At 44.2% G+C, this 23,582-nt stretch overlaps 3 protein-coding genes and 12 non-coding genes across 15 annotated transcripts; 1 reads left to right on the plus strand and 14 right to left on the minus strand.

The window, feature by feature from the left end:
* Nucleotides 1-48: 48 nt before the first annotated feature.
* Nucleotides 49-130, minus strand: trnas-gcu (transfer RNA serine (anticodon GCU)). The gene has a single exon. It is a non-coding gene; the product is annotated as a tRNA-Ser (tRNA).
* Nucleotides 131-226: 96 nt separating this feature from the next.
* On the minus strand, nucleotides 227-308 carry trnas-gcu (transfer RNA serine (anticodon GCU)). Its single transcript has one exon. It is a non-coding gene; the product is annotated as a tRNA-Ser (tRNA).
* Nucleotides 309-404: 96 nt separating this feature from the next.
* On the minus strand, nucleotides 405-486 carry trnas-gcu (transfer RNA serine (anticodon GCU)). The gene has a single exon. It is a non-coding gene; the product is annotated as a tRNA-Ser (tRNA).
* Nucleotides 487-582: 96 nt separating this feature from the next.
* Nucleotides 583-664, minus strand: trnas-gcu (transfer RNA serine (anticodon GCU)). Its single transcript has one exon. It is a non-coding gene; the product is annotated as a tRNA-Ser (tRNA).
* A 97-nt stretch (nucleotides 665-761) lies between these two features.
* trnas-gcu (transfer RNA serine (anticodon GCU)) lies at nucleotides 762-843 on the minus strand. The gene has a single exon. It is a non-coding gene; the product is annotated as a tRNA-Ser (tRNA).
* Nucleotides 844-998: 155 nt separating this feature from the next.
* On the plus strand, nucleotides 999-1,080 carry trnas-gcu (transfer RNA serine (anticodon GCU)). Its single transcript has one exon. It is a non-coding gene; the product is annotated as a tRNA-Ser (tRNA).
* A 203-nt stretch (nucleotides 1,081-1,283) lies between these two features.
* On the minus strand, nucleotides 1,284-1,365 carry trnas-gcu (transfer RNA serine (anticodon GCU)). Its single transcript has one exon. It is a non-coding gene; the product is annotated as a tRNA-Ser (tRNA).
* Nucleotides 1,366-1,461: 96 nt separating this feature from the next.
* On the minus strand, nucleotides 1,462-1,543 carry trnas-gcu (transfer RNA serine (anticodon GCU)). The gene has a single exon. It is a non-coding gene; the product is annotated as a tRNA-Ser (tRNA).
* A 97-nt stretch (nucleotides 1,544-1,640) lies between these two features.
* trnas-gcu (transfer RNA serine (anticodon GCU)) lies at nucleotides 1,641-1,722 on the minus strand. Its single transcript has one exon. It is a non-coding gene; the product is annotated as a tRNA-Ser (tRNA).
* A 92-nt stretch (nucleotides 1,723-1,814) lies between these two features.
* trnas-gcu (transfer RNA serine (anticodon GCU)) lies at nucleotides 1,815-1,900 on the minus strand. Its single transcript has one exon. It is a non-coding gene; the product is annotated as a tRNA-Ser (tRNA).
* Nucleotides 1,901-1,986: 86 nt separating this feature from the next.
* Nucleotides 1,987-2,068, minus strand: trnas-gcu (transfer RNA serine (anticodon GCU)). The gene has a single exon. It is a non-coding gene; the product is annotated as a tRNA-Ser (tRNA).
* A 97-nt stretch (nucleotides 2,069-2,165) lies between these two features.
* On the minus strand, nucleotides 2,166-2,247 carry trnas-gcu (transfer RNA serine (anticodon GCU)). The gene has a single exon. It is a non-coding gene; the product is annotated as a tRNA-Ser (tRNA).
* Nucleotides 2,248-9,521: 7,274 nt separating this feature from the next.
* gnmt (glycine N-methyltransferase) lies at nucleotides 9,522-15,725 on the minus strand. Its single transcript, XM_076023433.1, has 6 exons — nucleotides 15,303-15,725; nucleotides 13,118-13,245; nucleotides 12,919-13,032; nucleotides 12,673-12,815; nucleotides 11,299-11,420; nucleotides 9,522-10,715 (listed from the first exon to the last, which is right to left on the minus strand). Exons 1-6 carry the CDS (start codon nucleotides 15,509-15,511, stop codon nucleotides 10,544-10,546), a joined length of 888 nt encoding a protein of 295 aa, XP_075879548.1. The 5' UTR covers nucleotides 15,512-15,725; the 3' UTR covers nucleotides 9,522-10,543.
* Nucleotides 15,726-18,309: 2,584 nt separating this feature from the next.
* On the minus strand, nucleotides 18,310-20,542 carry LOC142886358 (thrombomodulin-like). Its single transcript, XM_076023435.1, has one exon. The coding sequence runs from the start codon at nucleotides 19,859-19,861 to the stop codon at nucleotides 18,875-18,877; it is 987 nt and encodes a 328-aa protein (XP_075879550.1). The 5' UTR covers nucleotides 19,862-20,542; the 3' UTR covers nucleotides 18,310-18,874.
* cd93 (CD93 molecule) lies at nucleotides 20,074-22,667 on the minus strand. Its single transcript, XM_076023434.1, has one exon. It carries the CDS (start codon nucleotides 22,360-22,362, stop codon nucleotides 20,650-20,652), a length of 1,713 nt encoding a protein of 570 aa, XP_075879549.1. The 5' UTR covers nucleotides 22,363-22,667; the 3' UTR covers nucleotides 20,074-20,649.
* Between the last annotated feature and the right edge of the window lie 915 nt (nucleotides 22,668-23,582).

Below are 23,582 nucleotides of genomic sequence, written 5' to 3' on the forward strand. Positions count from 1 at the left end.
ATACGCAAAGAGACATCTTCCCAAGAAGTAAAGAAAAACATCCTTTTCCGACGAGGATGGGATTCGAACCCATGCGTGCAGAGCACAATGGATTAGCAGTCCATCGCCTTAACCACTCGGCCACCTCGTCCCGGATGTCACTCTCCTAGGGTCTTTTCGAAAACTGAACATGCATAGTCATACACAAACAGACATATTTTCATGAAGTAAAATAACCATCCTTTGCCGACGAGGATGGGATTCGAACCCACGCGTGCAGAGCACAATGGATTAGCAGTCCATCGCCTTAACCACTCGGCCACCTCGTCTCAGATGTCACTCTCCTAGGGTCTTTTCGAAAACTGAACATGCATAGTAATACACAAACAGACATCTTCTCATGAAGTAAAATAACCATCATTTGCCGACGAGGATGGGATTCGAACCCACGCGTGCAGAGCACAATGGATTAGCAGTCCATCGCCTTAACCACTCGGCCACCTCGTCCCAGATGTCAATGTCAAAGGGCTTTTTTGAAAACTAAACTTACATAGTAATACATAACCAGACTTCTTCTCAAGAAGTAAACGACCCATCCTTTGCCGACGAGGATGGGATTAGAACCCACGCGTGCAGAGCACAATGGATTAGCAGTCCATCACTTTAACCACTCGGCCACCTCGTCTCAGATGTTAATGTCATAGGGCCTTTTTGAAAACTAAACTTACATCGTAATACATAAGCAGACTTCTTCTCAAGAAGTAAAGAGAAACATCCTTTACCGACGAGGATGGGATTCGAACCCACGCGTGCAGAGCACAATGGATTAGCAGTCCATCGCCTTAACCACTCGGCCACCTCGTCTCAGATGTCAATGTCATAGGGCCTTTTTGAAAACTAAACTTACATAGTAATACATAAGCAGACTTCTTCTCAAGAAGTAAAGAGAAACATCCTTTACCGACGAGGATGGGATTCGAACCCACGCGTGCAGAGCGTGCAGAGACATTGACATCTGGGACGAGGTGGCCGAGTGGTTAAGGCGATGGACTGCTAATCCATTGTGCTCTGCACGCATGGGTTCGAATCCCATCCTCGTCGGCAAAGGATATTTTTCGTTACTTCTTGAGAAAATGTGAGGTTACGTATTACTATGTAAGTTTAGTTTTCAAAAAGGCCCTCGCCTTAACCACTCGGCCACCTCGTCTCAGATGTCAATGTCATAGTGCCTTTTTGAAAACTAAACTTACATAGTAATACATAAGCAGACTTCTTCTCAAGAAGTAAAGAGAAACATCCTTTGCCGACGAGGATGGGATTCGAACCCACGTGTGCAGAGCACAATGGATTAGCAGTCCATCGCCTTAACCACTCGGCCACCTCGTCTCACATTGTAATGTCATAGAGTCATTTTTAACACTGAACGTGAATAGTAATACACAAACTGACATTTTCTCAAGAAGTAAACGACCCATCCTTTGCCGACGAGGATGGGATCCGAACCCACGCGTGCAGAGCACAATGGATTAGCAGTCCATCGCCTTAACCACTCGGCCACCTCGTCTCAGATGTCAAAGTCATAGGGTGTTGTTTAAAATTTAACGTGCATAGTAATACGCAAACAGACATCTTCCCAAGAAGTAAAGAAAAACATCCTTTTCCGACGAGGATGGGATTCGAACCCATGCGTGCAGAGCACAATGGATTAGCAGTCCATCGCCTTAACCACTCGGCCACCTCGTCCCGGATGTCACTCTCCTAGGGTCTTTTCGAAAACTGAACATGCATAGTAATACACAACCAGACATCTTTTCATGAAGTAAAATAACCATCCTTTGCCGATGAGGATGGGATTCGAAGCCACGCGTGCAGAGCACAATGGATTAGCAGTCCATCGCCTTAACCACTCGGCCACATTACAATGTCATAGAGTCATTTTTCACACTGAACGTGAATAATAATACACAAACTGACATTTTCTCAAGAAGTAAACGACCCATTCTTTGCCGACGAGGATGGGATTCGAACCCATGCATGCAGAGCACAATGGATTAGCAGTCCATCGCCTTAACCACTCGGCCACCTCGTCCCAGATGTCAATGTCATAGGGCTTTTTTGAAAACTAAACTTACATAGTAATACATTGCCAGAATTCTTCTCAAGAAGTAAAGAAAAACATCCTTTGCCGACGAGGATGGGATTCGAACCCATGCGTGCAGAGCACAATGGATTAGCAGTCCATCGCCTTAACCACTCGGCCACCTCATCTCAGATGTCAACGTCATAGGGCCTTTTTGAAAACTGAACGTGCATAGTAACACAAACAGACATCTTCTCAAGAAGTAAAATAACCACCCTGTGCATCTTTATTTCTGCCTTATAATTAGATGTTCAGGTTTCAAAAAGTCCAAATAGCAGCGACAGTTTGGACAAGGTGGGTAAGATGGATTGCTAATCCATTGTGGCCTGCTAATGTTATTATTTTTCTTTGATATATAATGTCTTGATAATGGCTTGGTCTTGGTTGGTGTGGTTTTGACTACAACACTAGACTGTGAACTACACAAAAATAAAAACATGTGTTAGCTCCGGTTGTGCTCAAAGCATTTCAACCTCCATCACCTTACTTGAAAATATGTTTTTATGCAGGCTCTGGGAAAGAAAGAAAGAAAGAAAGAAAGAAAGAAAGAAAGGAAAGAAACTAACATAACCTTGTTCTGGACTTCCCACGCTCGGTTCTATTGATTCGCGCATTGATGGAACATCTCGCGCTCGTTAAGTTCCTGAGAAGTGAAAGAGGCCCGTGGGAGAGAAAGCATGTCTCGCCGACTGTTGAAGCCGAACTTTATTACGCCCCGGCCGTCACCGTCCCTCTGAAGGATGGATGACTCACGACACTGAGTTTGTCAAAAGGCAGTCGGAGAAACGCTTTTCTGTGATGACATTAAACCCGATGAACCCATCTGCTGCCAACCTCCTCCCTCCTTCTATAAACCTTTATATTGATTTATGATTGAAATTTATTGTGGCAGCTGCTGCTGCTGCTATTGTGACGCTGCAATGGGTGGATGGATTAATGATGTAAAACTTTTTTTTATACATAGTAGTTTGTCCATTTTGTCCAGGGAAGCTTTTTTTCTTCACATCTACATCTACTTCCAGGACATTCTGACTGCTGACTCTTTGCATTTTACTCTGTGACATCACAGAAAGCTGGTCTTCCAGATTCTTGTGTTTCGTAGTGCGCATGTTAAGTGGAGCAACCTTTAAAAAATATGTGATGAGGTCAGTCCATAAACCTTTAACGTTCCACCCTTTGAAGTGGATTAAGTTCAATTTTCATTTGATGTTATTCACATGAACTTTGTTTTATTGAAACTATGACTTTTTGTTTGTGGTCACACTCAATACATTTTCAATAATAAAATAGAGTCATATAATTATAATCAATCATTTTTCTCTAAGTACAATTAAATAAAGTCCCATCACATAGTTTCATATAAATCCCATGATTTTTAACTTTTAATTCCCTGATTGCTGGAGCCAAAACATTTATTTTCTGTTTTTTTATTTATTTATTTTTTTAAATCATTATTTAATTATTTAATTTGTCAATTGTGGACCAAACAATTGTTTGACTCTTTGTTAATGATGGTTCACACTAAAGGACACGCCCCCCTCATCACCGTAGGCAGGTGACTGCAGCACCTGCACTAAGAGTGGTTATTAGGCAGCCATTTAGTTTTAGACTGCTGTGAAGCGTTGATTTTTGGATTTTGGTGAACCTTTTTTTTTCTTTAATTTGTTTATGGAAGCAACCCGTGGCACATTGGTCAGCGTCGCGGCAAGACTGTTTTGATTTTACTTTGGAATTAAATGAAGAAAATGTTGGATCGCCGCATTTAGTCTAGGAACGGCACGACTCTCAAACTGAAAAGTTCCACAAAGAGCAAAGGCCGATATTTTAATAGGCAAATATTGCACTTTTACTGATCACACACAGAGTTGATGCACTTCAACTTTTAGTGAGTCACTTAGAGTGTGGGTGTGTTTGTGTGTGTTCCCTTGTTGGGCTGCATAGCCGACGCCTCACCATGTGGCAGTGGTTGCGGTTGCACTTTTACCGACGCATGGAAATGGATATGCAGCCTTAGCCCCGCCCACTTGTCTCTCCCCAGGACCCGGCAAAGAGTCCAAACAAAAGACGCACTGTACTCGCAATGGAGGTGTGTGTGTGTGTGTGTGTGTGTGTGTCCTTTGTGCACCTCAGCAGCGTCCTGCACATGTGTTGCCATGCAAAAGAAAAAAGAAGCTGCAACAAGCCCTCCCTGTTTGACTTGGAGATCCTGGCTGTTTATTTCAGTCTAACCTGGAAACTGGAGGACCAGTGGAAAGAAAATCATCAGCCTGCGGGCGTGAATGCAAAGTAGGGCGGCAAACTATACACAGACTAACAGGCAGAGTGCTCATGCACCAGGAAAAAAATAAAAACAAATACACATATATATGTATATACATACATACACACACACACACACATATATATATATATATATATATATGTATGTATATATATATGTATATATGTATATATATATATATATATATATATATATATACATCTATATATATATATATATATATACATATATGGACTCTGACTGAAGAAAAACAAACCGCAGCGAGAGGCCTGAGAGTAATAACTGTCATGACCTCATGGCTGCACCGCTCTGAAGATCCGTCCCACTGGCAAACACCAGATTACACACACATGTTGTATGCGTGTGTGTGTGTGTGAGTGGCCATGTGATTTAATGAGCGTACAGTACCGCGGCTCGGTGTGCAGCGAGACCACAGCGTCGGTTGTTTGCGCTAACACCGGCCAGATGTTGCCGGCCGAGCTGCAGCTCGCAGGTTTTTGGCTGACACACGCACAAATGTTTCATCTCAAGTTACGAGCGGCATTTTTTTTTCCACAGCGTCGGATGGAGGGAGGGAGGGAGAGAAAGAGAAAGTTCGCATCCGGCGGTGGCGGTGACTCGCCCCTGAAGTGTTTTTCCAACCTCACCTTGAGGTACGAAATGTAGCAGCTCCATTGCCACGTTTAGCCACAATTCACCCAGACCAATTTTACCTCACGGTATGTTTTGGTCTTCATGATCATATGTGTGTGTGTGTGTGTGTGTGTGTGTGTGTGTACACATATATGTATGTATATATATATATATATATATATATATATATATATATATATTTATATATATATATATATATATATATATATATATATATATATATATATATATATACATATAGATATATATATATATGCACACACACAGAGGCTACATCAAAACCACAATGCTCAGTTCAGTCAGTCGTAGTTTTATGACTAGCACAGTGGCTTTAACAGATTGCTGTTTCTATGCATACTCTGAATATTTACTGAATATTTAGGCAGGAAACTCGTTTGAAGGCCCAGCAACAACAGTCAGATGTCTTCATTCCTCCTCCTCCTTTCTTTCTTTCTTTGATCATTACTTTTCATAGATCAGAACGCACGGTGGCTGTTGTCCTCAGACATCTGGCGGTGCTGTGCTAATGGTGCACCGCTGCGTTGCACTTTGTAAGACATACAATCATTGTGAGGCGGTAAAAGAGAATTCAGAGTTTCTTTCCTTGGCCTCCTGCTGATTGGACAACGCAGTGAGGTGAAACTCTCTGTGGACCCAGTTATGGTTACCACCGTGCTTGCTAAGATGACAGAGCCAAACCCTGGCAGTTGTGTTGCTTACCAACAGTGGCTTTACCATTTTTTTCCCCCAAGTAGTTTTTCCCAATGCGGTTACAAAAGCAACTTTAGCAACATTCTTGCAGCATATCAGGTAGCATATTTATGCAAATCAGTTTGTGCAAGGAGAAGGACTTTGGTTCTTGACTGAGGTTTGTCCTGCTCGACAACAGTAGGTGGCAATATATTCCCCTGTAGCATGCTGGCTGCGGTGGAAGCTGGTGAGAAACTGTGTGTGCCCCGTGTGGGGCTTTTTTCTAGCAATATTTTCTTCAGCTTCTTCTTCTTTGCCTGTCAAGCGTGAATTCTGTTCAACTTTTTGGGACTGCGGTGGCTCTGCGTTCCACTTTGGGTCAAGCGATGCTGGCACGTACTGCTAGGAATAATTTGACTTCCACACATATGATCTCTTTGAGAAAAGTCATCGCTGTCCTCGCTTTCGTCCTTTGTGTTTCATGCCAAAGACTCGACCTGAGAGTTAATTGCAAACCTATGTGTGGGGCTGTGTCCATGCTGGTGACTCTGAGAGCAACTTTTCTTTTCTTTTGATTTTTCTTGTTTGGGGATCCAAAACAAGCGAAGCGTTGTCCGGCGGCAGGCAGGCCGGCCTGCAGCCAGAGAGCTTCATTGTTCCGCGGACACAGCAGGAGGATGTTGCCTTTTCCTTCATTGTCTCTCTGGACTTTCTCCCTCTCGCCCCACAAAACACAAACACACAAACAGAGCAGAGACAGACAGACAAACACGCACACACTTTACCAACGCCGGCCAAGTCTGGATTAGGCTTTTCCCTCTGTGTAAGACGAGACAACGCATTCAGTACCTCGGCTCGTCTCTGTCCAAACAGTGTGCTGGCACTGGCTGAGTCGGAGGGCTGGAAAATCCCAGAGCTGCGCTCGGGTTCTCTTTTGCTGTGACCGACTCTTTTTCTATTATGACGACTCCATAAATGCTTACAGACCCCGGTGCTGGACACGTCCCAGACGATGAGCCTCGAGAAAGAGGCGTTACGCAAGCGCAAGAACACAATGTCCACACAAGGCTGGTGACGGAGGAGGGAACCGGATCTGGGTTATGAGAATCTGTAGCTCAAATACCTGTTGGATTAATACGGCGGCAGGGGGGTTACACAAACAAAAGATTCCCTCAGATGTTGCTCAAGTGCACAAGTTTGGCATTTTGTCTGAGTGAATATTGCATTCCGATGCCACCGCGTGCAGCAACTCAGTAGGTGGATATGAAATTGACAAACGTTTTACTGGCAGTGCAAATAAAAAGAGTGAAAAAGGAATTCTTTCAAAATCGTCCACTTTCCTTATCAGGAGTTGTGCAGCGGGAGCTGCGAAGACAGATGGGCCTTCTTAGTCTTGCTCCTCTGCCTCGACACATGAGGCCACACACATGAGGGAGGGTAGGGGGGCCAATAAAACTGAGGGGTTTTCTTTCTAAATCCTTTTATTTCTGAAAGCGCTGTAAAGCTAATAGAGGACAGCGAAACACTTGAAGAAATTTAAGGGTAAAAAAGTAAAACAAAAGGGTATTGAAAAATGAAGTAGTTTATTTTCCTCCCTCCACTCCTCCTGCTTTTCTCCTTCTCCTTCCAGCATCTGGAAAATGATAATCTGGCAGCTACCGAGGCCACAAAGAATCCGTCTGGCTTTTTCTGCTCCTGCCCCACAGACACCGCCTGCCCCCACACCCACTTCTCCTTATTTGTTTTCTCTTTCAGCACCTCCAGATTCCACCCAGATCAGATCTTTTCCACTGTCACTTTCAGTGTGACGTGATTTCATTGTCCCTCTTACTGCGAACACAACTCCGATTTGCTTGAAAATTACTGGGATGACTTTTCTTTCCAGCTTGAATGAGGTGAAAGTCCTCGACAAGGGTGGGATGTTAGGGATAGGGATAGGATTAGAGATAGGGTCAGGGTTATGGGGAAATTTGAGGATGAATGATGGTAGCTTAACATGAAGAAGGATGAAAGACAAAGTCAACATGGCTGAGAAGAATGTCATACTTAATAGTTGGGTTTTATAATTCTCTAACAAAAGAATTATTCAAATTTATATTTTTGGCTGCTGGATTTTAAAAGAAACCTTCCAGTATGAGGCTTGACCAACAACCTTGTGAATCATGGTTCATTTCTTTATATCATTAGCTATTATCCTTGATGGACTGGTAATGTTACTTGAACCATTTTTATTATATTCTTTTTTTGCTGTTGGACTTCAAAGAAATATGGTAGGAGGATGGGAGAGTAGTAAGTCATACAAGACGAAAAGTATATGTAAATATATTTTAAATGGGGTTACACTGGGTAAATAGGCTGGCTGTTCTTTGTTAGCCCAGCATGAAACAAGTTGATAAAACTCGAAACTTCAACATGCTTGTAATTTGGCGGGAAAATGTGGCAAATCGCTTATACCACACAAGGATAGAACAGCTCAGCTACTTTTGAATCAGCAGTCAAGTCACACTCAGGACTTAAGTTTTACACAACGCCCACAACCTGGATCATATTATCTTATTTCCAAACAATTTAAGAAGTGGATCTAATGTGGAATGTCTCAAAACATCATCTCTTCCTGAAGGCCCTGGCTGTAAAATCTTTAGTGACCATCACTCATCGCCTCTCTCTCTCTCTCTCTCTCTCTCTCTCTCTCTCTCTCAGACACATCCTTTTGTTTCTGGTTGTGTTTGCTGGACGCGGCCAATAGCGCCGCTGCCTCAGAGATCCTCCCCGTCACAAGTCAGTCATGGCCGACCGCATTGACTCCCTCCGCAAAACTGGCGCAGATCAGCCGCATCTGGCAACCAGCTCCCACATCTGGTTCGTGTATGGTCCCCCTTCGCACGACCGTCTGCCACCGGAGGGAGGGAGAGAGAGAGAGAGAGAGAGAGAGAGAGAGAGAGAGAGAGAGAGAGAGAGAGAGAGAGAGAGAATGCCTTGGAGACATGAGACAAGAGGAGATGAGATGAGCTCCAGACGCCCTTTTGGCTCCCAGTGGAGCAAGTTCAGGTTCGAAGGTCAGACGAGTGGACGAAGGCAGGAAATGTCACTCAGACCTCAGAAGTGAGGCAGCTTTACGTCGTTTTTTTATTGGGGTCAAGAACTCGTTCTACAAACGTATTGTTATTTGTGGCCGACATCCAGAAAGAGGGCAGGGAGTTCACAATGTTTGGACCTCTTCCAGTGGGAAGAAGGCCTCATTCTGGGATACAGGACCAGCTTCGACTTATTTGAACCGTGGTGACACAATCGCACTGGACATGTGTTGGGTCACTGGAGTTGGAGTAAGAAAAACAACCAAAACAGTCAGAGAATTGGAAAAGAAGAAGACAAAACAAAAAAGTTTCTCAGTTTTCGAGTGGGGTTCAACAGCGTTTCAGCCGTTTGTCGTGTAATTCCGCCCTCCTGTGTTCAACTAGTATATTACACCTAGACTAAACTTGTTTCCACCGTTTTGCATCACAGGGCGATAGAATCAGTAACTTCTCTTGTTGAGTCCTACATAGTTGGGTGTTGCCACAATAACTGTAAAATACTGCAGTTTTGTGTTGTTTATTTCTTGTATTTGTATGTTTGTCACATTAATTTTTCCATTTTAGAGGCAGGTTCTCTGCACATTACTGTGAAGAGCTTTAAGATTTGCAGAAGTGCCCGGAACACAGAAAAAGGGCAAACTCTGTATTAATTATCCAAATGTTTTACTGACATGGATGTAAAGAGAGAATGAATGTTTGTTCAAAAACAAAGAAACAAGCAAATTTCAAATGACTTTTATATGATGCACACTGTATCAAATAATGACTTTTAATTACAATTTATTCCAGTTTTTTCTTCCCTAAAGTGAATTACAACATAAGATAAAAAAATTAGACATCTAAACCCCTGACGGCACCTGGACCTACAGTCCCTGAACGCACCACCACACATACAGCTGGAAGAGGGTCAAGACATCTGAAACACATCCTCTAATCTGTCAAGTAGGGAGAAAACTTTATCTTTTGTTCAGTTTTTGGTTTCATTTTGCAACGTTTTATTGAGTTTTTTTTTTTTTTTTTTATTTCTAGTGCCATTCACTTAAATGTGCAGCCCACCTATTATGTGGGTTATATTTGGCTGAAATTAAGAACAAACTTATTAATAACCCGTACATTTTCTTGGAAGGCTTAAACAGTAAAATCAGAATCAGATAAGAGCAGATTTGGTGTCACTCATCTCCACCTCTGAACCACTTTAAGGATTTGAAGTAAGGCCCCATCTTTTTTCTTTTTTAAAAAGCTAAAAAATAACAATAAAAACTGGCACAACACAGAGGCCACGTCTGCGTTTTAAGACCCTTGAGTACACGTGTAAAACAACACAGAATGTATCTCTGCACTTTGTGTTACTAGATGATGAATGTCAAGCCATCCTGAGGAAACAGTGATCAGCCCGAGTTCAGGGGGGCCAGGACGTGGCGAGAGAAAAGACACGACAGAAACAGCGGTCCGACATTTGGGAATACACCTTTAAACGCAAACCGAGGCTGCGGACTCGGCTGCTACGGTAGGATTTTGGTCGTAAAAGGTTCCAGGAAGAGCAAAATTCAACTTGTTTGAATTGAATTTCCTTCTCAGACCCCAAAACCAAACCCAGTAACCAAACAGAACTGAAACTTGTGGAGAAAAAAAACAAAAAAACAAAACAAAACTTGTTTACTTTCTTTCCAGACTGATTGCTGTTGTGGGAACCAAGGCAGCTCTTCGCCTGCCGCTCTCTCTCCTTCAGGCCGTCTTCTTGCAGACGTGGATGAAGTAGCAGGGGGGCTTGGTCTGGCCGGGGACGTACGCCTGGAAGTCTCCGTAGACGTAGTGCTCCACTTTGCCGCCGAAAGCCTCGTTCAGGATGCCAGTGAAGTTCTCCAGACGGTGAGGGTAGTAGGAAAGACGGAATTTACTGCCAAGGACAGACGGCGTATTAAAATTCTTCCCAGCATTCTTCAATGGTGTTGCTGTCTATTCTTTTTTAATCGTGTCTAAAACAACTGGTGGGAAAAAGTCAGTCGACCTTGACTCGACCAGTTTCCAGTGAACGTCCCAGTTGGAATGAGGCGCATTGCCAGACAGCGTCTTCGTGTGTTTTTCTTCTTTTTCTTTAAAAAAGCTCCTCGCCAGTGTCTCTGTCTTATCGGTGAAGAGGACGAATCAGCCCCTTGTGATGTCACACAAGGCCCTGATATCTCGTGAGGTCTTTTTTTTTTGTTGCATCGTCAATTAGCTGCTTTAATGCAAATGGAAATCGTATGGAATGTCTAGAATTAGGTGCAATAGGAGCTTTAACAGATGAAATGAATGCATCAGATTATGTTGCAATGAACTGTGCACAAAATGCATTCATTTTAAGTTGGCACCTATCGACATTTCATATCAGGAACTTTGGAAACAGGAATATAATCAACCGACTTCTCCGTCCACTAGATGGTACAAGTGAGCCGGCTTGTCCAAAAGGTGTGATTTGCACCAGCTGCGTTGTGACCTACCTGACCTCAGGCAGGTTCTGGCGGGCAGCGTTGGGCACCTGGATGGTGTAGTCCAGGGTGATCATGTGAGGCTTGCTGTTGACCCACAGCACCGAGGTGGAGATGTCCTGAGTCAGGTCACTCTGCAAGCAGAAACGCCACAAGGGTCACTTCATGCAACGGGCAAACTGGAAGCGAAGCGTCTCGTCTGCTGCCGAGCTGACAGAGCAGAGCCGGAGCTGTTGCGCTCAGGCCGGGAGAGCAGACGGCGGGACTACAGACGCATCAGGAGTGGATTTAGCTTTGGCGCGCGACTGTTGACTTAGCATTCACATTTAGGCTCTCCAGCTGGGTGACGTCTACTTCTGCAGCATTTTGGAGATTATGGAAATTTTTTGTTTTTTGAGAAAAATAATGCAAACCTCAGTGTCCTTCAAATATAATTATGAATTATAATTATTATTCTAAATAAGATTTATTAAATGCAATGTGACTCATAAGACATTCATTTAGTCGCCTACATTCTGGGAAGGTTTCAAATATGTGGTGGTGATGCTGTGCTGCATATCATCGGCCTTCCTAATCACTTGATTCAGGTTCCAAAACGAAAAGGGGGAAAAACTGCAGTACACCATCCACTTGCAACAGTGCTGTCAGCTGAGGAGAAGAGGAAGGAGACGCGTCCCACATTATGTCTTTAAGACCCCCCAAAAAAAAGCTTAAATTAGTATCAAAATGAATGATACTAGTAAGAAACAGGCCACTTTGGTTGCCCACCTTTGTCATCTGATTTCATGTGTGCTTGGTCCCTACATGCCCCCCCCCCCAGAAAAAGAAAAGAGAAAACCCTGAAAAGCCTTTAATTCTGTGCACGGTTCCCTCTGTTCTGTTCTCCGAGGCCTCCCTCAAAATATCCTGCGGGCTCTAAATAGAGATTTAGCTTTTGAAATCAGCTGCCGCTGCCGGGGATTGTGTCAGTAAGCCACCCAGGAACAACACTGGTCTGGGCAAATCCTGCAACCAAAGCGACGAGAAGCCTGCTGGCGGTGGAGGTGGAATCTAGGTTTATAAAGGACTTTCTCAACGGCTGAAGCAATCTGTCCCTCGCTGGCGCATTCGCAGTCGGGATAAACCTGGACTTAATCAACCGTAACTCGAGAACAAAAAAAAAAGAAAAAAAAAAAAAAAGGTACCCGTTTTGCTGGACCAGTTGTTGTTTTTGTCTGGGAGGCTCTATTAAAAACAATGACCTTGTGCAGGGACTGAAACTGAAGAAAAAAGGCTTTCCTTTGGAAAGTTCTTATCAACTGCTGCTGTTCATAGAGGCAGCGATGCTGCCAATGGCTGCACGCACTACCAGCATTTGTTCTCACCAGCTACGCCCGTTGACGTTACCTTATAGTAGATGTTCTTTCCCTGAGGCGCCCGGCCCGTCTCCAGGATGTAGTCGTAGTTGCGGTGGTCGATGATGAGGATGCCGCCTGGCCTGACCATGCTGGCGATGTTCTGCAGGGCCAACTTCTGGTCACTCTGGTCCCCTACGAGCGTCACGACACCGAGTCAGACAGGATTTTCTCTGGTCCGGACGACTGGCAGGTGAAATGATGCGATGAGGGAGGCGCGATTGTTCCAGCGACCCACCTTTGAAGTCTGGAAGGTGGGCGAAGGAGTTGCCGAGGCAGATGACGGCGTCAAAGCCATCGCCTGGTTTCTGGACGTCCTCAGCTAACGTCAGCCAGTTGGCCTCCTCGATGACTGAGCGCCGGACAGAAACGAGAGAATGACGGTCAGCTCCAGACCGTAGAGGAGGGTGGCAGGTGGGGGAAACAAAAGAACTCACCCCACCGGTCGAAAGCCGCCTCCTTTCTCCTCTCCCACCGTGACTTCAGTGCATATTTAAGCATTTTGTCACTGGCGTCCACGCTCATCACGTCAAAGCCCTCTTCCACCAACATAATGGAGTCAACCCTGGAAAATAAAAGCACATAAGAACTCTCAAAACACGTCACAAACAAGCATAAACGCCAATATTTTTAAAAGCCAGCTTAAAAAATGGTTTTGTATACAAAAGATCTCATGGCTTGTGGTTTGTGAAGCATAAAGTAACAAAATTGTAATTTATAACAACATTTTTTACGTGGAAAGTAGACAGAGCAGTTAGTAGACGTGCCTCTCCATGCCCTCATGACTAAATTTAGAGTCTAGATTTAATTGCTATTATTTGAGCTTTGCTACTTCCTGGTTTTAAAAAGATACAATTGAACGATAAAAGAAAATACTGGCACTATTGCTTCGGTGTTCATTGGCTGCCTGTATGAGCTATTATCTACTATTCAAGTCCTGCCATCACACAACCGGCCCTGCAGGTCCAAAGACAAACTCATCAACAAGACTGAGTTTGGAACGTTGGTGCCAACAGTTTGTGCTCTGCACCATCAGGTAGAAGATGCGGGAATAACACAGCAGCACGCAGAGGTCACCAGGCGAAGTTCTACCACTTCCACAGCTCTGTGAGAAGCCGATGCCAGGAGAGCAGCGCGATGTGAACTCATGCTTATGTAAAGAGCTTTTCTCTGACTCCATGTGCTCCATTGTGCTGCAGTGAAATTAAATGGAATTAGAGTGTGGCACCATGAAGGCTGAGAAAAGGAGCAGGAGGGAACACGGGGGCCAGATTATTGGAGGAGAAAAAGCCGACACATTACAGCTGCTGGCAAGACAAACGTGGAGACGGGCGAAGTATGAATCCGGTCCAGTCCGGATTTGACCTGGTCTGCAGGTGCCGTTCGCTCCAAACTTAATGAAAGATTTTAGAGCAGTGCTTTTGGGGGACTTGCTACCACATCCGACGACAGACGAGCTCAGTCCCTCAAGCGTGCCATAAATAGCAAGGCTATTTTTTGCGACCTCTACCCACACTCTACTTGCGTTTACATCGTCCCTTCTCGGGATGGTCACGCTACACAGATGCCATGGAGCATGGACAGACTGTTGAGCGAGAGTGAAGGGCCGTGTGGAGAGGCGGGGGGGCCAAGATAACAATTAATGATTGTTAATAGGCGGCTGTGTTTGATCCTGTTGTAAACCTGTTGTAAAAGGTATTATTAAGAAATGATGATGAAAGGTCTGTAATCCCAACAGAACTGTGAGACTTTGATACATCAGCCAAACAATGAAAGGAAAAAAAAAGTTCATGTACGCTGTGTTGCGCCAATGATTGGGACACAGACAAAGCCAGACAGAGCCAGGCAAAACCAACCGCCACAGCCTGAAACTAGACCATGACTCAGTACTAACACCTGGCCTGCTTCCGCCTTTATATACCACGCTGAGTGAAATCTTGCTTTAAAACTAGACACAGGACGCGCCTCTCTGCTTGTTGTCCCAGCTGGCAGGCCGTGAAAGCGACAGGCTGCTGTGTACTGGAAGCTGCGCCCCGTGGCTGCTGATGCAACTCTGCACTTTCATTCATGAATTTCTGATGAACGAATGCTGATGTGGTCCAGAGTGAAATCGCAGTCAGCACGGAGTACTAGAGGGGTCGCACCAGCGTGGTGGGACTGTTGGAATGCAAAGATGAATCAACTGAATGGTGTCACCATAAAGTCAGACTCGGACCTGAACTCACATATCCTCAAATTAAACTGTAAATCCACCGAGCCTCAACACGGGTTTGACGAGTCACAAATGTACACTTTACGTTCATGTCTTTCGACAAGACACGACTACCGTGTTACTTAACAAGTGTTACCTTGTGCCAACACTTTATTGGGCCCTGCCAATTTTGAACACACTTTAAGGAAAAAAAAAAAAACATCCAACTTGAAGAGATAAGATTGAAGAGAAAAATTCATACTTTGGTTCCGATTTTTGGACTAAAACTAACGCCGAATTAAAAATGGATTTGACCGGAGAAAAGAGGTGACGTGTCAGTGACACTAGGCGAGGCATTACTCGGTACACAGAGAAATGAACGACGGATCACATGAAGTTTGGCGCTGCAGCGCAAGGTGACTCGCCATTACCCGGTTCCACAGGCTACATCCAGCACCCTGCGGGCACCTCGCTCTTTGAGCAGCGACAGCACCCAGCTCCGGTACTCCTGGGTCCGACTCTGCGTGTCCCCGATGTACATCTCCCACACTTTGGCCGCCTTGCCGTCGGCATACTGGTCCGGAAGACCCTCGGCTGCCACGCCGAGAGAGCGGGTCCTGAACACGCTGTCGACCGACATGCTGCTGCTGCTGCTGCTGCTCGTACCTGGATGAGAGTCGGCTTGTTTTTAACCCCCCTGTTAGCTTAGCGCGGCGGCAGTGCGAGTCAGTTAGCCGGTTAAAACCAAGGAAAGGTGAAAAAAGAAAAATAACAATGACAGTTTTTCAGACAGTAATCACGGCGGACAGCTTGTCGTGCGGGTTTCCAGCACTCATAGTGCCGCATAACGCTTGTTGATATTTATATGTGCAGCGGAAAAGGACACAAACTTTAACCCAATGACACTTGGCCGTGTGCTGACGCCTACTCTCAGATAGGACGGCGCAGCAAGACACTTCCGTGTTTACGTCGATGACGAAATAAAGCGCGTGTTGCGCGAACGCGCATTTTACAACCCCAGGTAAACGATATATATATATTTTTAAATGTCATTATGAGGTGAAAGAAGAAGAAGAAGAAAACAAAAAATAAACAAATAACAATGGTGGTGGTGTGTCAGGAGTATTTATTAACAAAAACACAGAGCCTCCCTACAGTTCTGTGATAGAACTACAAGGAGAAAACACATTACACACAGTACAATGCAAGTGAAAGGATACGGTGATGCAACCACAGGGAATTTTAAAACTAACAATACGCAAACCGCTGCGCTCACGGCCACATTTTGCCAAAGTAAAATTCCCTGACAGATGTTTGTAACAATTACCCACCTCCCACACCCCCATATATGATCCAACCGACAAAATGTGAACTCCTCCTGTTTAGATTGGCTGATGGAGTTCACTGTGGCTTGTTTATTAACTTGCAGGGGCAAGCTTCAGTGAGCCGCAACTGGTGAGATCCAGGTTGGGTTTGAACCGCCTGGTCTTATCGACACTGCACCACTTTTACATGACGAACTCTGTCTGCACCGACAAAGACCAGCACAGGCTTTTGTAATACCTCACCATTTTGCAGTATGACTGCCAAAAGCATGTGAAGCTTTTCTATTGGGTCTGGACTTTGATTGCAGATACTTCTACGAACTCTGCTAATAGTCTTTATCTGAATAAATGTATTGATAATAAGAAAAGCCTAATACTGCAGGGCAGAAGTAAGCAATCTTAGCATTGTGCATCCTGTTCAGCTAAATATAACTACTGCAAACTATCAAGTAGCCTAAAAGATGTAAAATCATACTATGATAATCATTCAGAAATTATTCTTTGTTTTTAATTTGATACCAAAACTGTTATTAGTTAGGTATTAATAGTCACAGTCAACACAGCCTGCCACTCCCCAGCAGGTGCAGTTCAGACTTAATCAGATTTAACCTGGACCCTGCCTCCAAACATGCGCAATGTTTGCATTAGTTTTGCGATAGCAATGCTAATGAAACATTAACAGACTCGTCCTCCTTCCCAATCACATTATAGGATTCTTGTCACTTCTGCTCTTTGCACATGTTTTTGGAGTTGTTCTTGGAACATAAACCACTTGTTATTAACATAGGAATCAACTGAAACAGATTGAGTTGAGTTTTGAGTTATAACAGGCAAATATATGTATTTTACTGGTTTATACAACCTCAAAGTATAAAAACAGAACCTTGAGAATTGTCTTGACTCAATAGGAACTTTGGGAATATCACTATAAATGGAATAAAAGAAATGAGACAAAAGTAACAAAAAAAAAAACAAAAAAAAACAACTGCTGTGTTTAAATTCAGACACAATAATCATACATTAGGACAGACTGGATCTGGATATATATATACATATATATATATATATATATATATATATATATATATATATATGTATATATATATATATATATATATATATATATATATATATATATATACATACGGTTATTTTCACCTGATTTAATATAATGTGAAATCAAGTGGAACAGCAGAAGACCTGTATTAACATTACAGTTGTTTGCAGTACGTTTTGTTGTTGTTGTTGTTGTTGTTGTAATTTGTTTATATAGCCCTTTATAACATCCTTTCGGAGAACCAAAGTGCTTTACAACAGGTAAAAAAAATAAAATAAATGCCTCCCTGGAAAGTTGCGTCTTTAGCCTGGATCTGAAGAGGCCCAGGTCAGTAAGAAGGCGCAGTTCAGCTGGGTGCTTGCTCCAAAGCCTGGGCGCTGCAACAAAAAAAGCTCGGTCACCCCAGCGTTTTGACCTGGGCACATCCAGCAACAGTTGGTTAGTTGACGTCAAGGCTCTAGCATGGTCGCGAACAACTAAAAGTTTAACAGTTTTAAAATGTATTCTATAAAAGACAGGGAGCCAATGAAGGGAGTGAAGAACTGGAGTGATGTGCTCCCGTCTATTAGTGCAAGCTAAAAGCAGGCGGCAGCATTTTGCATAAGTTGGAGGCGACTAAGGGAAGACTGGGAAATGCCAAAATAAAGTGCATTACAATAGTCCAGCCTTGAGCTGATTAGTGCATGAATGGCTGTCTCAAGGTGCTGCTTTCTGGTGTTTTCTGACCACCAGAAAGACCAAAGTTTGCACACTGGGCCTGTAAGATCATAAAGTATTTAAAAATGTGTGTTTTTTTTAATGTGGCTGCCATGGTTGGTTGGTTGGTAAGTGACTTGGCAGGTCTGAGGAAAGTCTAGAGGAATTACATTTTTTAAGGGAGGACTAAGGTTAGAAAAAGCAACACACACACACACACACACACACACACACACACACACACACACACACACACACACACAATTATATGTATATATATAGACATGTCCTGACAGTGTGTAAAAAATAAAAAATATTGCAGCAGAAGACCTGCTGTAAAAATGACTATTAATGCCTTGAGACATTGAGATATTTCAACTTTAATGATAACAAACACCTTCAGTCACATGATTCTACAGAACAACCTCAAAGGTGGCAGCACGCATGTCTATGACGTCACTTGTGTGATTCTTTCGGGGCACGTCGCCCACATGGACACTAGATGGCACTCTGAGGCCTGGTGGGTCTTCATCAGACGTCAAGAGTAAATCCAGATTTTAATGCGAGTCACATTTCCAACACAAAAGAGCACTTTACTTCACTGGAGAAATATTAAAAAAAAATATATATATATTTACAAACATTCCGATTTGTTGTTCAGGATATAAAACCCGAGATGGACCCAAGTCAAGAATTAAAATAAAAAAAATAAAGAAAGCAAGGTGAGATGATTTATTGCTGAATTTATGAGAAAATGTACTCCACAAATTTGACAAATTAAACAAATAACAACACTTGCAGATGTTCAAATCTCTCAAAAGTTTGTGTAAATTTTTCCAGGCCTTAAAATTAGGCCACTATACAGTCGACTGTTGAACGGGGATTTGTTCTTGGCGATTCTGCCTTCTCACCACATAAAACCTTGTCACAAATATAATCTGACCACAGCCACGGCGGTGACGATCCAGATCCAGAGGAAACTGCCGGTGGTAGCGGAGGAGCCCGTCAGCGTGCCGTTCTTATCTGGTTTGGCTACTGCCTCAATGACCGGAGTTGGCCTGATGCACTTGACCAGATCTTTCAGCACAAAGCCTTCTTGGCAGGAGCACACAAAGCTTCCAAAGGTGTTCTGACACTCTTGACTGCACCCGTTCATCGAACATTCATCGATGTCCTCGCAAATATTTCCAGCGGCCAAATATCCATCGGGGCATTCGCATGACCCTCCTGTGTTTTTGTCACATCTTGCAGGGCATTTCTCTTGTCCGCAGTGTATTTTGCACCGCCGGGGGTCTTTGCTGTCTGGCTTGTATCCTTTAAAACAGGAACATCTGATACCTCCCTTGACAACCGTGCAGACATGTTCACAAGGTGCCGTTGAACAGCTCTCAGAGCCTCTGAAGAAGGTCGGATCCGAGAGCTCCCATGCCTGGCACGCGTCCCCATGCTTTGCTCTGCACAGATAGCCGTCGGTTTTTACCTCGCACGGCCTCTCTGTCCATTTGCGGTCACTTGAAAGTGACACACAGTGAGGAGCACAGACGACTCTGGTGTCTCTCCAGGTGCTGGGTGACGGGATGAAGCTGCTGTGAGCACCAGCAGAGGTCCATTCGTAGCCTCTCATCGGAGCTGACAGATTGCTGCAGGCACCAGCTGGTAGACGTAGCCCAATCCAGAAGTCCCCGTGCAATTCTCGGCTCAGAATGTCAAAGATTCTTTCTCCTGCCTCTGAGTGAAACATCATAAGTGCCCCCTTCCTGTCACGGCACGTATTTTCAGCTGTTTCAAAATTCACTTTGTCTTGGTTCAAAGTAATGCAGTCGGTCCCAGAACAAAACGGCCTGCAGGTGCTGCAGAACCCAAATTTCAAAGAAAGCAGAATGCAAATGGACGCCAAAGTATTCATTTTCATTCTGTTCGCTGCTACAAATGCAGTCGGAATGTTGAGCAGTGGAGGTTCTTATAATAGACTGGTACAGTAGCGGATAGTTGAGAGCTGGCTTTGACCTCAGGAAGCAGGAACACCCTTCAGGACAACAGCAAACTCAAAGACAGGAAGGAAAAGAGATAAAGTCTGACCACTGCTTTTTCCCACTTACTTTTTCAGTTAAGGCACTGATACTAATGACAGAGATCTTAGAATATCTTTATCACAACTCAAACATTGATTTTACACATAAAATGTATCACAATAAAAACAGCAAATACTACATTGTACAGAAAAAAAAACAACAATTTTGTACAGCAGAGTGGGGAAATACATTGTTGCTTTTGGATAGCAATTGTACTCAACAATATACACCAGAAATTTGTTTTTTGAAAGTGTTCCTGTGGTGAACAATGCGACAGTGAGGATGAGAAAAAAGGAGATCACAGGCAGCTTGAAAAAGAGAATCCATCTTTCTGACAATTGCACAAAAGGTTAACAGAACTAATTGCCAGGCCTTCACGTTAATGGAATACACAGCTCCATTATGATCATTACTCATTCAAACAGTATTTCCTCAAAATGTTTTACTTTACAATCGAGCTGGATCAAAGACAAATTCAAGCCTATGGTTCCCACTCACTCCAGTAACATTCAAAACATGAACATCATCAAAGGAGAGCTGAGTTTTCCAATACTTAAAAAAAAACCTGTAGGCTGAGAAAAGATAAGTTATATAAATAAACACGACAGTCACCTCTATCACTTTCAGGTCATAGGTCATCGGTCAAGATTGAGTCGTACAGTTTCTCCAAACGCGGATCCAAACCAGAGGAGACCCAACAATATCCATCAGTGGTGGTTGGCTTCTTGGCCTCTTTTTTGGCACGACTGCACCGGAAAATCGCAATTGCCAAAGTCACCGCGACCAAAAGAATCAGAGGGATGACGGAGCCGAGCACACAGATCAGCACCCTGGAATGAACCATGTTGGTGGAACCTGTCACCAGGGACACGTTGCTCTGTTGATCTTTCTGCGTGATGTTCACCGGGTCGTGGTGAGGAAATTCTGTGTGAGGCGACTGGTGCTGGAGCTCCACTGCGACACTGATCAGAGGCTCTGTGAAGTTTTCCGGCATTTCCTCCTCAGTTTGGCCCCCTGACGAAGGAGTCGTCAGTTCAGAAGAGTCTCGGGAGCAGGTCAGCCCATCGTCCGCCGAGTGGAAGCCCTGCGGGCAGCTGCACAGGAAGCTCCCGTCAGTGTTGGCACATTTAAACTGACAGGGACTCGCAGTGCATTCGTTTACGTCAACACAGGAGCGACCATCCTCTGACAGAGCAAAGCCAGGGTTGCAGTGACACGAGAAGGTGCCCCCACTGTGAGAGCAGCCGTGATCGCACTTCAGAAGCAAACACCGGTCAGTTTCTTTGCATTTGCCGTCCACCATCTGATAGCCGATCCCACAAGCGCATTCGTAACTGCCAGGAGTGTTTATGCACAGATGAGGGCTGCAGGCTTGCAACTGGCACTCGTCAATGTCGGAGCAGTTGCGCTGGTCTGCATCCAGCCTGAATCCATCTGAACATGTGCAGAAGTATCCCGAGGGTCCCATGACGCACTGATGCTCGCAGGTGTCACTCTTGCACAGGTTTTTCAGGCTGCAGGAGAGGCCATCCTCACTCAGACGGTAACCCACTTTGCAAGTGCATCGGGTCGTGTCCGCTTCTTGTTCGCACAAGTGTTCGCAACCGCCGTTGTTAATCTCGCAGCTCCTCGGTTCTCCTGTCTGGCAGAACAGAGCGGGGACCGTCCACTGGTAGATGCCGTCTATCGACCAGCACACAGAGTAGGCAGTAGTAGAGTCACTGCAAGAAATAAGTGCATATGTCCCCAGTGGAAATGTCTGCATTTCATTACGCTGCGGCTCCTGTGAGAAGGGCACCGTGTAGGTTATTTGCCCAGGTCCAAAACGGGCCAAGGGCTTGCACATTCCCTTGAAGTAGAACTTGCATATGTAAAAAGATGGGTTCCTGCAATTGCTGGTTCTCCACTCAAGTTGGTTCTCTCTTGATGCATTGTACTGGATCCTCACGCATCTCTCCTCTGTGCATGTGTTGACAGGCTCTTTCTCCCAGTTGGAGTAGTTGGAATCCTGCTCCCCGGAGGCCCACTTGAAGCCCCTCAGAGCAGTGATGTCCAGTCCACAGTTCCCTCTTTCCTGCTTTAACCCAATCCAGAGTTTGAATGTCCTGTTGTGACGCTGCCAATGGACCCGCGAGAGAACGGAGCGCACCACATCCTCTTCTTCTCTGTCCCTCACTGACATCAGATTACCTCCATTGTGGACACAGGTCTGCTGGGCCTCCTCAAAGTTCTTCTTGTCCATGTGCAGGGTGAAGCAGGTGTTGGCGGTGCAAAGTGCCTCCTGTAGTGCTTCCAGAACACCTCCGAGACTGCTGATGAGCAGAAAAAAAATCAACAACATGACTGCTGTGTGAAATGGCAAATTAGTTGATTTTCACAAGCTCCTGGGTTTTAGGATAGGATTCGGCCAGCATGTGACGGTCCTTTCGTAGCCAGAAACAACTGGCTTGGGCCTGGAATGAACATTCGTGCTCCTGCATCCTGTTTGGAGGCCCAGACTAAAGACGGAAACCATGTTTATGAAGGATTATTGGCCCTTTTTTTCTCTCCCCCTCACTGACTGAGTTCCGTTTTGTAATTGAAAACAATGGGCGGCCACTGCAGTGTTTTGACTGCCTCGCCAGATGTCTCCGGCCTTACGAGACTCGGGACATTAAGGCTGACTTGCCAACACTGCCCCGCTACACAATGTATGAACAAGCAGGGTTCAGAGTCACAAACACACAATAAGGTTACAAATCTTCACTGTGGACAATAGGACAATAGAGGGTTTCTGCCCTTCTGTTGCCTTGGCAACTATCATCACCTATAGACTGCATTTTGTGTAATATACACAGGTATTTTGATCTATATAAAGATTTGTGATTAAGATCATCTGTTACACCCAGTGCCCATTTCATTTTCACAAATGAAAGCTCTATAGATATCCAAAAAACAGATATTTCACAAGTTTGGAAGGGCACAAGAACGAGTTGGTCCCATAGGAGGGGGCCAGTACCTGGCTACGTGAGCTCCATTCGTGGCATCACCACACATACTAGAGGCATTTCCAATGACAGATGTAGAGGTGTAAAAGAGGTGTAAAAAATGTAAAAAAAAAAAAAAAAAAAAAAAAAATTTACACAACACAATTAACATTATAGTATTTCCAATGAAAACCTAAAATCATACTTTTAAAATAATTTTGTCAATTCAGACTTTCGTGTTGACAATATATTTTGAAATGTAGTGCAGCAGTTGCGCAGGTCATTTATTGTGTTGATCAGTCGAATTTCTGATTGAGTAGAACTAATAAATAATAATTAAATCATAGAACTAATAAAAAACACTTTTGTGTGTTTAGTGACTGCCCTGGCTTGTTTTGCATGGTGAACAACTGAGAAATTCAAGTGAACCCAGAAAATGTTTCCTGTGTTTGTGTAAAAGCAGGAAGTGGCCAATCACAATTGCAGGAAACAGTAGATGCGGCCCTAGGCACACACAGATCAGTCACATACCAGCACTCATGCAAGAATTCACACAGCTCCAGTGTTTAGGGAGAGCTTTATTCCAGTACGTAAA

This window comes from Nelusetta ayraudi, unplaced genomic scaffold, assembly GCF_046127955.1.
Source record: "Nelusetta ayraudi isolate G7.1 ecotype Tasmania unplaced genomic scaffold, CSIRO-AGI_Nayr_v1 ptg000015l, whole genome shotgun sequence".
Lineage (NCBI taxonomy): Eukaryota > Metazoa > Chordata > Actinopteri > Tetraodontiformes > Monacanthidae > Nelusetta > Nelusetta ayraudi.